Source organism: Melanotaenia boesemani, chromosome 17, assembly GCF_017639745.1.
Source record: "Melanotaenia boesemani isolate fMelBoe1 chromosome 17, fMelBoe1.pri, whole genome shotgun sequence".
NCBI lineage: Eukaryota > Metazoa > Chordata > Actinopteri > Atheriniformes > Melanotaeniidae > Melanotaenia > Melanotaenia boesemani.
The window spans coordinates 11,529,268-11,545,039 of NC_055698.1; the positions used below are offsets into that span (position 1 = coordinate 11,529,268).

The 15,772-nt window shown below is 36.7% G+C and overlaps 1 protein-coding gene across 13 annotated transcripts in view; it reads right to left on the minus strand.

The window, feature by feature from the left end:
- The window catches only part of adgrb2 (adhesion G protein-coupled receptor B2), a 250,905-nt gene that overhangs the window by 172,288 nt on the left and 62,845 nt on the right, over positions 1-15,772 (minus strand). For all 13 annotated transcript variants that reach the window (XM_042012224.1, XM_042012232.1, XM_042012229.1 and 10 more), the window contains exon 2: positions 261-1,164. In XM_042012224.1, coding sequence (XP_041868158.1) covers positions 261-1,149 — 889 coding nt within the window. In that variant the 5' untranslated portion in view covers positions 1,150-1,164. The remainder of the gene's footprint in view (positions 1-260; positions 1,165-15,772) is intronic.

The following is a 15,772-nucleotide window of genomic DNA, read 5'->3' on the forward strand; positions in this document are numbered from 1 at the left end:
ATAAAATTGAGGATAACAAGACAAACTTTCTCTGTTTGTCACTGAAAATCATGAACACAAGTAAATAACTGCATAGATGAAATCAACTTTTCCTTTGAATCTCAACAATCTATGTGCTTTTGGGTATGTCTGTTTTTGCACGGTGGTGAAATGTATAAATAATTCTCTGTGCAGAGAAGCATGCTCCTCTGTGATGCTCTGACAATGGTAAAAACATCAAATAAGCAGATTCTCATTATTTGACAGAAACATAATCCTACCTTGTCGAACATCTCTGGGTGCTATGGCGATTGCATCATTGGAATGCAGCTCAGTGACGCAGCAGTCATCAGGAACTACTGAACCATTGCTGAAGCTGTGAGGTGTCTCTGGGAGTAAGGGAATTGGTGGTGCCATAATATTGTGATTTGGACAAATGCAGCCCGTCTGGGTCATCCCGCAACCATCCCCATTAGAAACTTCCTGGTTGCCATTATGATCTGTGCGCAAACACTCCTCAAACCATCGACAGAGCACACCACAGGTGAACTGACTGGAGTTCTCGTTGTTGATAAGTAACACCTCTACCAGCCTCTGCTCCAACAATTCCTTAGTTACCTGAGGCTCATTTGCAGCTGGATGTCTCGTCAGACACAGTTGGACAAAGTTCTTATCAAACTGTAAGAAGGAGTAAGGTCTTTCTGGGTTGGATTGGCTGCCACAGAGATCGATGACTTCCTGATCTCTGGCTGTGGCTGTTTGCAAATGAAGAGGACAGCTTTGATTGGCCAGATGGTGGTCCAAGGAAAGAAGCATGGGGGAGTGTGTCCGGCAGATGACAGGGTGACGGTTGAAACGGAGGTAGAGGGAGTACTTGGTGGGATCTGGATTTTCTAGAGACCAGGAACAACCAGGTCTCCTGGAGGGAAAGAGCTCCCTTAGGGAGAAAGAGCCATAGAGCACCCCTGCTACAAGGCTGGAGCATGGTGAGGAGATGGATGAGGGGGTCCCCTCTGCCCCACTGCTGGGGATGCTATCGACAGCCTCATGGGCAGCCTCAGCCAGGGCAGAGAGAGGAGCTACAGCGAGGGCAGACACAGCAGCCAGGGCCCCAGCCACAGCCAGGAGGGAGGACAGCACAGACAGACACACCCCACCAGCAGTGTTCATCCTATGACATTTGTCCTGCAGGGGAAGAGAAAAGAGAATAGAAAGAGATTGGATTGAACATTAAACATATTTGTAAGTATCAGACAAACCTGACGTGATCAACATGGCACAGACACAAAAAAAAAAAGAAAAAGATTTTATTGTAGTGTAAAAGTAGAGAAAGATGAGCCGCATCTGTTTGGAAATGTTTTTTGGACTGATTTGTGACTCCCCTCATAATAACAACAGAAACACTTTTCTGACAGCAGTTCTCATGAAGTTCGTCAAATGCACACACAGACACACAAGAACTGTCAAAAACACAAACACATCCCTGCTGGGCTGGATTAAAAGGGTTGATGACTTGGCTGTTGAGACATGCACTGTGGGGCCTGTTCTACCCTTTCCAGCTAATATGGATGTGCACATGTGCACACACACACTCATACGCCATCCTGCTGAGCTGATCCCCTAAGGCTCTGGCAAACTATTACCATCACTGACACAGTGAGGGTCCGCCAACAGCATGATTTTGACTCAGAGAAGACACACTCACACACACTACTGACAAACTTCACCTCTAAATATAGTGTTTTAGTGTTTCATTTAAAACTAACTCAATGGCCACTAAACACTTTGTTCGCAGTATGTGTCTACTCCATCACACAAGACTTTCAAGTGGTTCAGCAAAACCACAATTTGAGGAGGATGATGTGAAATGTTTGCCTCACTCCAGCAATAACCGCAATAAGAGCTGCTGAAGGTTTTGTAAAATACCAGTATTCTGTTTGCAGCACATACTACTTCTACAACCTCATCCTGTAAACATCCCTCCCCCAAAAAACCAAAAAAAGAAGGCTTAAAGTTGCACAACTACCTGTTTACATTCAAATATAACAACCTACCTTTCAAAGCTAAATAGACAAAAGTAAATAGAAATCATTAATTTCTTTGTGTTTACTTGCAAAAGATTATTTAATTAAATTTTCAATCCTTTCCTGAGTTTGCTAATGTCATGCTGACATGCTACCATATTCAGCCACAAAGAGAATCAAAGTGATTTTGGATGAAGTTTAATATAAATCTACCACCACTGTGAAATAATATCTTTTATTTCATTTTAACCACAACCCTGAATTAGACTAAGACGTGTAGAAAATGAATGACTTTCATTTTATTAGAGCACTTCTGTATGTAGTTTTTCAGAGGCCTTAAAGCTATGCATTCTATAGTACAAAGCTAATTTTAAGTGGCAAACTTGCAATCTTCCTTGAATATCCCAATTTCTTTTTATGGTCTTTACATAAACCAACTGAATTTCACAGTTTGCTGCCTTGGTGCCCATCATTTGTCAATGAGACAGTTGAACTGAATATTTCATTATATGTCCCATAATAGGATGAGAGGAAAAATAAAATAAACATCAGGATGATAACTGACTGATTTTGTATACAAGAATGTGTTTTTATTACCTCCTTTCAATTCTGGTGCTGAACCACACAATATCATATCTAACTATAAAGGATGTGCAATAATATATAAGAAAAATGACACCAATGTTACAATAGCCAAGATAAAAATACAAAAGACTTTCACTAATATGCTGATAAATAATAATAGAATTTGATTAAGCTAAATACAAACATGACAGATGAAAGAAAAAGAACTGGGCAGAGAGAGGGTTTCTTCATGGGTTAATTTTTCTGCCCCGATTTTGCTGCATTTGTCCATGTAAAGGTTGAAAGATTTTCATCCTCCAATGCTCTGGCAAAAAAATAGCTAATAAATTATTTCAGAGGTATCAAAATGATGCAGTTCATAGACTCGGGCTTTCAGCTTCCATATATCACAACCCAATTGGGTGGTCCTCTCTGTCACTATAATCAAAACACAAAATGACTGTCCTTAGCCTCCAGTAGAGTTCCAGAGAGCTTCAGACTCAATATCAAGACACAATGAAACCATTTTGGTGGGACACTATGACCCAGTAACTTACTAAAACTCTTTACAATGGTGTCTTCTGTAATTTATCTCCCATCTGCAGCATGAGAGTAACAACCCACCTTACTAACATGTGATCTCCTGCAGAGATTGACTTTACAAAGCATGTGTGTAGCTTAAGTGCAGCTTCCCCAAGGTTTGGATTAATGAAACATGGAGTGTTTTCCCAGATTTACACAGCAAAATCTGCTTAGGATCTCCAACTCTGCACACACAAAGTCTGAGAGAGGCTTTACCATGTCCAGGAGTGACACCAAAGGACTGGGCAGTAGGAGGCACTTGGGCTCATCCTGTGAATGGAGTTAAATGAGGCTAAAAGAGTGTGATAGACAGACAAATGATCACCAGCGAAGCAGAAAAGACAAGGACTGAGATGCTTAAGGTAGAAGTGCATTACAATCATTGTAATTATATATATAAACAATGAAAATATGCAAATAATTTGCATCTCTCACCATGAAATATGAATCATCTCTTTTGTGTTTTAGGCATTTTGTTGATCTTAACTAAGAGTGATGCACATAGCATAAAACGGTCTGTTATCATGCTCAGGGACAGTTTACTTATATACACAAGTGAATACCATAAATCAGTTATGTAATGAGGAGAAGGTAGGTCATGTGAAGGTCCATGTAACTCCCACCCAGCTGTGAAGAGTGTAGATTTATAAAGAGTGCAGGTACATTTTGAGCAGCTAATATTGGACAGCATGAGGAAAAAAAAGCATGTATGACTTATACTACTGGTTTTATTTAATATGATTGGGACAATCGTGATAGTAATGCTCAGAAAAAATCATATTACGTGCAAGGTAACTTTGTAAAGGGTGACTACTTTTACGATCAGTTTAGAAAAAGGCGTTGCAAGGTTGCTTTAAATTTGCATTCTTGTGCAAGCATGTTACAACTTAATGCTCTCAGTTAAATGGTAAATGGTCAGTATTTATATAGTGCTTTACTGTACCTGGAATGACACCCAAAGTGCTTTACATTATACATCACATTCACTCATTCACACACTGATGGCGAAAGTTGCCATGCAAGGTGCTCAATCACAATCCATCAGGAGCAGTTTGGGGTTCGGTGTCTTGCTCAGGGACACGTCGACATGAGCTCTACAGGCTGAAGATCGAACCGGCAACCCTCAGGCTACAAGACAACCACTCTACCTACTGAGCCATGCTGCCCAAGTTAATAAATGACAATTCATAATGTTTCTGATAAACAATACTTTATAAATATATATGTATTTATTTTCCATTATTTTTAAGAAACCATGTGTTGTATAAAAGAAGGAGACTTAATACCACTTTGAAAACAATCAGCTGGTATCTGCCATGCTCGTAAAATTACATAAAGCTAGCAGTTATTTTGTTGCAACTTAGTGTTATGTAGAATATATTTATATTACATTAGATTAAATGACAGTATTGGCATTGTAAAGTAATAGCACAATCCTACTGCCACTATTTACTGTGAGTAAAGCTTCTCCTCTGTGAAGCGATGGTAGTGCTTTGAGACCTTCAGTCACACAGCTTTCAACATCCTGACCTGGCATCTTTTCCAGTGTCTGATTTCTTTAATCTTAGTCTTGTGTCACTGTTTTGACAGAATTTACCTACACAGGATTCTCACCTGCCATTTTTCATAGAGAACGCCTGACGTAAATACTTTTTAAAAAGCACTGCTGTGGTTGCGGAGACACTTTGACGGATGTGCGGCACAGCTGGGCTGAGGGATGGTTAATGTAGCATGTTGTGAAGTATGCTAAAGGACATCCTGCTGTTTGTCATATGACGGTGTTATACACTCTGCCTCTTGAATGAGGGCTCCTCTCTTCAAACATAAACTGTATGATAACATCCATACAGACGGCACCGCAGCCGGTGCCACATGACCCGCTAACAATGCGTCACAGAACTGTGAAATGCAGAAACTCAGTGTGAATCAAATGAATAATTCTATAAAATAAAAAATACACATAAAATAAAATAAGACATTTCAGGCTCCTTTGTGTTCTGAGCAGTTAGGAGCTGCCTACATTGCACATCTTTACTAATTTTCAAATTTAGAGTCAAAGTGCATTTTGTAACAGACCTTTCAAACTGAATTATAGACCAAAGCATGCACAAGAAAAAAATAGGCATAATTTACGGATGAAAAGAAGTCAAAAGCGTTAAGCAAATTGTTTTTGGGACAATGAACAATGAATATTCATAGACCCACAGACTGTGCACGACTAGGCCCTAAAGTGCTGCCTTCATGAGGGCATTCTGTCCTACTTCACTCTAAAACAGCACTTCACTGTGGCCATCCATAAATATTCATCAGCTTTGATGTCTTCTTTCCCCCTTCTACCTTGACATTAATGTTGTCACCATGGATGACAAAATATGTATATCCCTCACTCCTTGTCTCTCTTTCCTGTCTTTGTTCTTTTTGTCTATTCTGCCTTCAATCTTAAATGAACTGAAGTGACAACATGACTAATTTTATTTTTGCCTCACTATAAAACTTATGTAAGATGGGACAGGGCTGGGACACAACTTTTACAATCCCAGATCAGGAAAAGTTTAGATGGCATAGGGAAGTGGTTTTTATATTTAAACTGACTTCTATTTCATTGCAGGCAACATAGGGCTATGTTCGTTTTTGTTCATTTCATTTCATTTGTTAATATAATGTGGTTTTGCATTGCCTTGTTAAAAAATGCAGGACAACTTTCTCTAAACTCTTAAGGTACTTTTTTGAATGACAGAATAGCTTCACCATAGCACTGACATAACCTGCCATCCCATCTGAACAGTCTAGATCAATGGTTCCCGAATTTTTCGAGCCATGACCCCCAACATATGTTGGCATTCTGAACCTGTTTGTGTAATTTCATTGCATGTGTTAATTAACATGTTAACTAATCACAAACACTAACTGAAAATCTTTAGGAAGATAAAGTGGTTTTTGGTGGAAGCATCCATATGCCAAAAATTTGATCCTCTAGCTGAGATAGGGGAAAAAATACGATTTTTAAAATAGCACGTACCATAACTTTGTTTCTATAGATTGACGATACAAAAAAATCTACATGTAAGACTTGAAAAACATCAGAAACTTCATAAATAAGGAGAATAAAGTGTTTTTTTTTTTTTTTTTGGTGGATTTGGTTCATTGCTATAACAAGGTGTCTACATGTCCAAAATATAGATAATACCAAACTTGAATGTTTAATATGGTGTGAGTGATAACTTTGTTTATGCAGTAATGCCTTAAAAAATGAACGTGTTAATTCCACAGATTAATCTTTTTGTATCACTGCATTAATTTGGACAGCCCTAATAAGAATTTCAATTTTATTTGAGAAATGTATTTCTTTTCTACAATGATCTGGCGACCCTGTGAAGTTATCACGGGACCCCCAGTGTGGGGAAATTCTGGTTTAGATGGTTATTTTCATCTTTGGTTCAGAACATACATAATCCATTCATTCTAGGATTGGTCTGACCACAACCAACAATACCTTCTATGATCACCTATCCCAGACGCCTCTGAGCCCAGAGAAGTTGATGTTGCCTTTGCACAGGATAAACATGAGGCTTTTTTTCACACTGTAAAGTTTTAATTGCCATTTGTGCATGCAACTCTTCCCCCATTTATGTCCTCAGGGTATATCAGAAATTGATGAGTGATAGTTCTTAATGCAGTGGCTCCTGAGGGATCAAAGGTCTCAACTTTTTAGCTTTGGCCTTGTGCTTTTTACACACTGAAAAGGGCTTATTTCAATGCTTTTCTCACACATTTGTTGACAGAAAAGATTTACTGCCCATCTTTGCGCCTCAAAAGCTCATGGGTGCTGCCACATCATATAGATTATCACATGCTGACATCACCTGTCAACAAAAGAAATTAAACTGACCAGACAGGACATGCCTGCTCAGTTTTAGACTTTAGAGAGTGTTTAAAACGAAAGTCAGAACTGGAAGCATCACTGCTCATTTAGCTAAATTATTTAGCATTATAGTAAAACAACAATAAATATTTAATGCAAGGTCAAGGATTTTCTCTCGTCTTTAATGCTTTATTTGCAGTATATGAGAGAATAAAACATAATTTGTAGCAAGTTTTATAGCACACAGATTTTAAAGTGTTTGAAACTCTGCAATTAAACTTTTTCCAAAGTTACATTACTCTTACATTGCTTACATTTACTCAGAATTTGACTCAGCTTTAGGATCCAAGAATCTAGAATTCCAAACTTTCTACCTGATGGAAACAAAAAATGTTCAACTACCCATTTCTGGAGCCTTGTAATCTTGGTAATAATCTGCAATAACTCAGTGGCCTGCCATGAAAACACAAAGCCACTCTGAATTAATTCTAAACCGCAGGTTATGTTTAAGGATATCTCACTTTAAAGCGATATAATCCTGCTGGAGATGTTCACTTTGTGAAGGTGAGACACAGACAACCTCAAATTGTAACTTGTTTATTACACTCATTATTCATTCTTGAAAGCTGATGCTTACCTTCAGATAAAGCAGGAGTCATATCCTCCTTTTTGTTTGTGTTGACAGTTATCAGTGCCTTGTGGTTGATTAGACAAAAAACCTAAAAAAGAATCTTTCAAATAATCCATATATATATATATATATATATATATATATATATATATATATATATATATATGTATATATATTCTCCCTATAACTTTATTTATTAATATGTCAAACATGATGGTAAATAGTTATTCGCAGCTGTTTCAGTCTTGATCTCATCTATTGTTTGTCACACATTTAACATTAATTTAACACAGAGGAATGTTAGTTTTCATTTAATTATTTGCATAGAGCTGTTTTTCTTTGTTGAGGGGGAAATGATGCTGCAGCAGAAATGACAGAAAGTTGTCAACTACAAAATCAAAGAGCAGAAGGATAACTGGATATTCAGGTAATGCACTAAAGCCACTTGATCAATTATGATCCAGAAGAAAGAAGTTCTGTGTTGTTTGCTGAAGGACAGCTCAGTAAAATATATGCCAGCACATAATCCTTGCAGATTACTGAACACCATATTTCTGCTGTTTACTTTGGGATCCTTGAAGCAGAAGATAAAATGATTAACAAAGATCACTTACAGAGCTGTAACATCCTGAAAGAAAAGATAACTATGATGTGGTCTCTCAGCACTTGACAAGCCCTCATATTAATGGATATCCTCATGGAGATACAGAGTTGTCAGAAAACATCTAAAACAATGTGCCTTTCACCGTCTACCACCTGGTTTTGGTATTCAGTGATCAAAATGATTGTTATGTTTGTATTTACATTTTTAAATGTTAAAACTTTTATTATCAAGACACTGTCGCATTCACAACCCCACCCTGCCACGGACAAAGTTTCTTGTTTAGTATAAAATAACCCCATCAGCTGTTCATTACACATGAAAACAGACTTCCCCCTGCAGTAATCCCCGCCCCATCGCGGGCGAAGCCTCTTGTGGAGCATGAACTGATTTGACTGAACCAATGCAAACAACAGCAATAAACTTCTTGCTTCTTGTGGAGGATGAAACAAGCTTTAGGCTTAGAAAGAGTTCTTCTTTATATTTGAAAAAAGAAAAAGGAACTTTACTTGCATTAGAACATACTTCACTACATATCAGGTGTTTCTATCAGCAATTTATTCTTGGTTGTCCTTCGATGGAACCCAATGTCAACTTCACGGTGACAACAAATACTGCGAAAACAAACAGCTCAATTTGAATGTATACTGCAACAATCTACATCTATATGCTGGTAAACCAATATAACTAATACCCACTGCTCAGCCAAATCCCAAACTCTCAATATAAAAGATGCTGGTGTACTCAAGCACCAGTTCAATATGTTCCAGAAAACCTTCATATTCTGGTAGAATAATAAAAAGAAATAGCTTGTGGGGGACAAGCCTTAACAATATCCCTAGGTAGGGTGTATTTTGGGAAGGTTTTGACTGATAAATGTGAGTCCTCTTTCTTATCTTTGTCTCCCTCATTTGCATTTCTCTTTGCTTCAGCCATGAGCTCTCATTCTCAGTTCAAAGAACTCCAGGTGGAGAATGATGTCTGATTTATTGATTTTGAGTATTCAGTCATTTGCAACCCTCAGTAGAAATCAGCATGAGGCCCTTACAGAAGCTTCACACCACACACAAGGCAATGCTATCTAACTATTCCATGTACAATCCTACATACAAGCAACTATTCTGAATACTAACTCTATACTATACTATCAAAAATTCAGTCTATACCTTGTGGTAAGTCTTTGGAGCCTCCCTGCTACTGATTAACAAGTTATGAAATAATTCGCTTTTTCTGCATAGCCTCTAGCAGAAAATTCACAACTCTGCCCCTTCTCATCTTCAGCTTCAACCCCAGAAGGATTTCTGCCTACCTCAAAGTACAACTTAATTTATTTATCCATATCTACTTGCATCCATGGCCACTCCGATTTAGGTCTTTCATCTGGAAAGTATCTTCTGTCCGTAGACCAATATAAAAACCCAATGTCATTCATCTGATTTAGTATGGTTGACATTTTAGAAGTCAGTCATCTGTCCTTGTATCAAGCTCACTCCAGCACTCCATCATCTCTGCGCTTTTCAGTTTGCCTTATCAGTTATTCACAAATGAAAGACAAGCTGAGAGGATCTCACACTGTGAAAAAAGGCATCAGCACTAAACCCCTCCCTCACTGAAAGGGGCATTTTATCTCCCAGCTATGTAACATACACCCGTATAATACGCCAATGAAACCAGACATGATCATGTGTCAGCCTGACATGTAACATGTGCTTACTGAAGTACAAAGGACATAATAAAGTGGAGGATGAAAGTGATTATGTAACTATATGACTTATTCATTTACTATTAAATCAGGGAAGAGTTGGCCAGTGACACATTAAAAGACTCTATGCTTAGACACAAAAAGTTGGCAGTGTTTTACAAAAGAGACTGACTTTTGTATCAGGCATATATGTGTGGAAATGTAATGTCGTCTTTGAGCACCTGAGCATCTGGATGTTGTTGCTCTGTTCTGCTTGCTTTTCAAGTTTAATAAATGACAACAATATTATGCTTCTTCAGGGTGGGAGCAAATAAAAAAAACATGTAAGAACAACAGTTTTATTTTCTATAATTCCAAATATATTAACAGAGAACTAACCCCAGGTTATGAGCGCTATTTATCAGCTTTTCCCGTGCTTTAGGGATGACAGAAGTATCACATAAGGCATAAACAGCAGCCAAATAGTCCGCAATAATGCTGGCTGCAACATTTTTCCCACTTCAACATTCATTTCTCTAAAATGAAGGTGTTTTGTTTATTTTAACATGTTGTAAGCAACTGCAGAAAAATCCAAGTGCATGAAAAGCAACAAATTCAAGACAATCAACCAAAACAGAAAGTGAGAAAAACTTACTTTTAGTCCCTCAATCAGCTTGTATTCCTTACTTTACTGGAAATACCGAAAAAAAAAATGTATGTGTGTGCATGCACAGACAGTTGCCACATGACAGATAACGGACAAAAGTTATACTTAAAATAGAGATTCAAACATTAAAATTGTGTCATGTTTTATATAAGGTGTATACTGTTTTATTCCTAATCACTATAGTATTTTTCATACTGTATATAAAGCTAACCATGTATATTTTAATCCTTAATACTAACCAACCACAACTGACAATGAAGCTGAAAAGTTAAAACTGCAATAATGGGTCCAGTGGAATTTTGTACATGTCAGTCTGCAGTGTAATGCCTCCATCAACCCCTCCTACTTCCTTAGAAATGTGTTGGAACATGACACATCTTTGCAGTGTTATACAAACTATTGCAGAGAGATTGTGTTGCCATAGAAAAGAAAAACCACAACACACATGGGAGGCATTGCTTCTGCTCTCTGATAGCAACACTAATAAAACAAAACATTTTCATGGCCGTTAGAACTTTTCTATTAAGGAACAAAATGTGACATATTCAACCTCTATGTAGAGGATTAACTCTTAACAGAAACAAATGCGGTTGAAGCTATCCAACCAACAGCCACCACATGACGATTAAACTTCAGTTAACTGATCAGGAAAAGAAAGACATCTATGAACTGTTTAATCACATAAACTGTATAGAATTGCCAACAGTGAGTGAAAAGATAGAAAAGAGACTTACAGTTTTTTCTTCAAATCATGGACATCGGCTGAGTTTTCCTATTGACATTTTTCTTTGTTCAGTAAACTACTCATTGATCCATGATGGCCAAGAGGGCCTTGGACATCCTTCAAACTGTTGATTTTTTTTCGTTTTAAATTTTGACAAGGAGCCTCACTGAACAACATTAAGAAAATCCTTTTAGGATACAGACCACTGGAATAAGAGCCTTTAAACTAGTGGCTACCTTTTTATAATTTATTACATCAAAACTTGGTTATGAATGATTTTGGATGAAATTGTGGCATGAAGATATTAATACAGAGAGGCTATCAATGTTTACCATCTCTGTTAACTCTATTAGCAGATAAGTGCACAGTACAGGAGATGGCTTGATTTTTCTGAAGCTGTACTAACATCCTCCTTGAATATGAAGTTGAAAATAAGGAAGGAGGATGAAGAGTTAAAGTTCCAGTGTGGAGGCGATAAACTGGCAGAGATGCAACATAATGATATAAAATCAATATGACATGTTTGCAATAGTGAATTATGTGAAAATTAAAATCTTCATACTTCCCACTTATTAATGTGCAATTTAGATCTGCAAAAGGGTTGAGATCTTGCTGAAATTCTAGCATATACTATCAGCATGCTTCTATGGTAGCCCAAAAAGGACAATACACAGAGTAGGTCTTTTTTTGCAGCCACCATAAGCTGCAAGTATGGGTAGAAGTTAAAATTAATTACAATTTGCAAATTTGAGCCACCGGATATCACTTTACCCGAAAACGATAAACCTGATATACTCAAGCTATGAGCAGCATTTAAAGTGTAACTACACACCCTACTTTTTGTGTAACTCCACCCACTGCTGAATTTGAAAAAAAAAAAAAAAAAAACTGCAAGGGTTGGGGTGGGAAGGGGTTAATCGGTAAGTGAAGTAAAAATCTATGCACATACTAATGCACAATATCTTTTTACTGTAAAAATTAAGTGACTTTTAATTTTCATACTGTCAAATTCCAACAGCATAATATAAACAGTATCTTCTATTACAGTACAGTTTTGTGCAGTATGATATACTATGCAGAAAAGAACAATACAATGTCATAATATAATCCTTTAACAAAACTACCTCCAAATTATCAAACATTGCTTTGATATATTTAAAATGAGTGCAAAAACCCTTTTTTAAACAAACTCAATAAAAACACATTAAAGCTAATTATTAAATGGTCCCACAGCTTTTAAAAAAAGCAAGCTTTCTAGCATATAGCATTTATTCAATCTGTTCCAAACCAGATTTTCAATAATAATAAATGTTGCATTCCCAAGGCAACATCGATAATAAGGCTGTTCATTTCACATGAGTGAATAAATGATTGCTGTACCCCAGGATAAGTAAATGAATAAAGTAGATTTTTTTTTCTTCCCTCCATTCATTCTTCCTTTCCCCTGTTTTTCATTTAACAAAATATAAATTCAGGAGTCAAGGCTTGGAATGCACACAAAAAAAGAAAAGCCCCTTTATCCCTCAGTACACAACTAAATGTACTTTATTTGTGATGTTTAATTGAGCAGTTTCTTATTCTAGGATTTAGATTATTGATAAAACAGTTCTGGCCTAATGTTAGCTTTCATTTTCAAACATTACCCAAAATAAATGCTGTCCATATTTTACCTTTAGCTATGGTTAACTGGAGAATTTATTATTCCAGTAAACAACAGTTATAGGTTTTTGTTGGTTCAAGAAAACATCTTCCTGACCAAAATATCAAATGACGTCATACGTTGAATCTCTATTACATAACATATACAAGCAAAGTGCATGAATAAAAAATAATGTTGTTTAAATTAACTTTGGTTACACAACAATAAGAGACAAGCTCTGTCATAAACATTCTTCCCACCCTGAAAGAAAGATGCTCCATGAGAAAAAATAATAAATAAATAAATTTATATATATATATATATATATATATATATATATATATATATATATATATATATATATATATATATCTCAGTGGAACACCACTTTTTACCATTAGATGAGGAGTTAGGAAAAAAAACGGAAGAGTAAAGGAAGCAGAAGGGGAGAAAGCAGAAAAAGCTAATGAAGAAATTGCTAACAAAGCACATATAACTCAAAGGAAGCAAAAATAAAACCTCATCTAGTGGTTAAAAAAAAGTGGTATTCCACTGAAATATGGCACAGATAAGTCAAAGGTAGCAGAAATCAGAATAATGGCAGAAACTCTCTGAAAACAAACATTTTTCTGGCCACCACTCTTGCTAACAGGAAACCACTTTCTGCTGAAAAGATGTTGAAAAATGATGAAACAAAAAGAAGGAAATCAAGAGTGAATATTGGTGCAGCTTTTCTTTCAGGCACAAAGTAATGGTAATGATGTGGATGCAGGGCATGCTGTAGCAATGAACCTCTTAGGCCCTGATCTATTAACGCTTTGCGTGTACTAAAACAGGTGCAGACGGCTTTGCTCCGCTAAAATCGGCCCAAGCTTATCTATCAAAGCCGCAAACATGGAACTGCGTCAGTTATCCTGGCAAAACTGCGCCGCTCTCCACTTTGCGTTTCTGAAGCTACTGCATATGCATTATGGGCGTTCCGGCCAGAAAGTGCACATTAGTGGGAGGAGACTATGCAAATAAATCTGGTTTGCGCAGCAGTGGGATTCATGTAGCCCGCAAATAGTTTGCGGTGTTTATGTTTGCTCTAAAAATAGCGTTTCTGAAAAGCAGGTGCTAATTGGCACAACAGTATACGCGCAATGGCTGCAGTAATAATTTTAAGGAGGAGGCACAGACACCATGAAAGGCGACTAAGATAATGCATTTTTTTCTATTATATTAATATATTTAGAATGCCAGAGAAGAGGATTGTGGAGACGATCCAGCGTTGCAATATTAGAATTGCTGGATAAGTTTAAAGACTTTATCATGCCTGTCTTTTATTATTATTATTATTATTATTATTATTATTATTATTATTATTTCTTTATAGCTTTTAAACCTTTATTATTTCTTATTTGTTCCTTGCATGTTTTTATATGTACAATACCTTGGTTCCTAAAGGTTGTTGTTAGTGTGCCTTATAAATAAATTGAACTTGAATATGAAACTATATTGCAGCATTTCTGGTGACATTTAGATTTTTTTCCTCGACTTCCGCAATATTTTTATTTGTCTCCTTTATTTGTCTCAACTTCTATCGGATAAAAGTTAATTTTGCGTTTGCGGTTTCCTTGCTCTCCAGAACCTTACATGACAGAGCAAACAGCGCCGCTAAATCCTCATTTAAATACTGCTGTTTGCTCCGCAAATGATAACAGGAGCAGTCTTAATAGATCAGGCGCTAATCGTAGAAACATAACCAGAGCAAAACTGCGCAGCAAATGTTAAATAGCGCAGCAGTTTTGCCCTCGTCATAACTCAGCCCCTTAGTGTTTATTTTTTGTTACAATTCCAGTGCTAAAACCTGAGCTACTCATTTCATTTTAACTGGACATATTTAAACAACATGGCTGTGTTATATATAGAATGATGATGCAATAGCATTATTATCAAAATAAGGGTATCTTATTATCATTTGATCATTTTTCAGTTACAAAAAAAAATAGTGGCAACAGAACCAATGAAGTATAGCTTTTTGAGCTTCATCACTTGGCTGACTAGAAAGAACTAAACAGACTTGCATGCATGTGTATTTTCTATGCAAATACTAATTATACTGAAATGACTTCTTACACTGCTAATTGTCTCTAAACGTTTCCGTCAGTGACATTTCTGGAAAAATTATTCAATCCATAGGAACAAATAAATGCATAATGACTCTTGAATAGTATCAGAAAACTATGTCTCATCTGGTAAAACTTTACCCCCGTGTGGTGATGCTTGTTGAACATCTAAACTACCAAATCCTCCTTAAAATACATTTTTATGCTGTGCAACTGTGTACTTTCCAGTGATATCACATATAGAAGCTAAATTCTTTCCATCTTTAATTGTAAACATGTATTCATACTTTATAAATGAACAGATGCTAAAGCATGTGTCAGGTCTGACCCTACAAACCTCAACACACCCGCTCAGCCATATTCACACCGTTAACCTTGTTGTCATGGTGGTAGAAAAAATAAATAAATAAATAAAAAACCTAAATGTCACCATCTGTTGAGTGTGTGGACAGATTCTGGACATCCAGACGTCTGTATACAGTTATTTTTTTCTGAACTGAAAGCAAGGAAGACCATCTCATTTCTTTGCACATAAAATTAATTAATGTGTCTGAAAGTATATACTGCAAAAAACACTCTTTCCGGGGTTTGTGTGTGTGTAAATATGAGATGTAGAAGGGTGTCCTACAAGGACTTGGATATAGAATAAAAAAGCTCAAAAGGCCCATTTTCCTATGTATTCTGGCTTATTTGCAGTTAAAATGATGTAT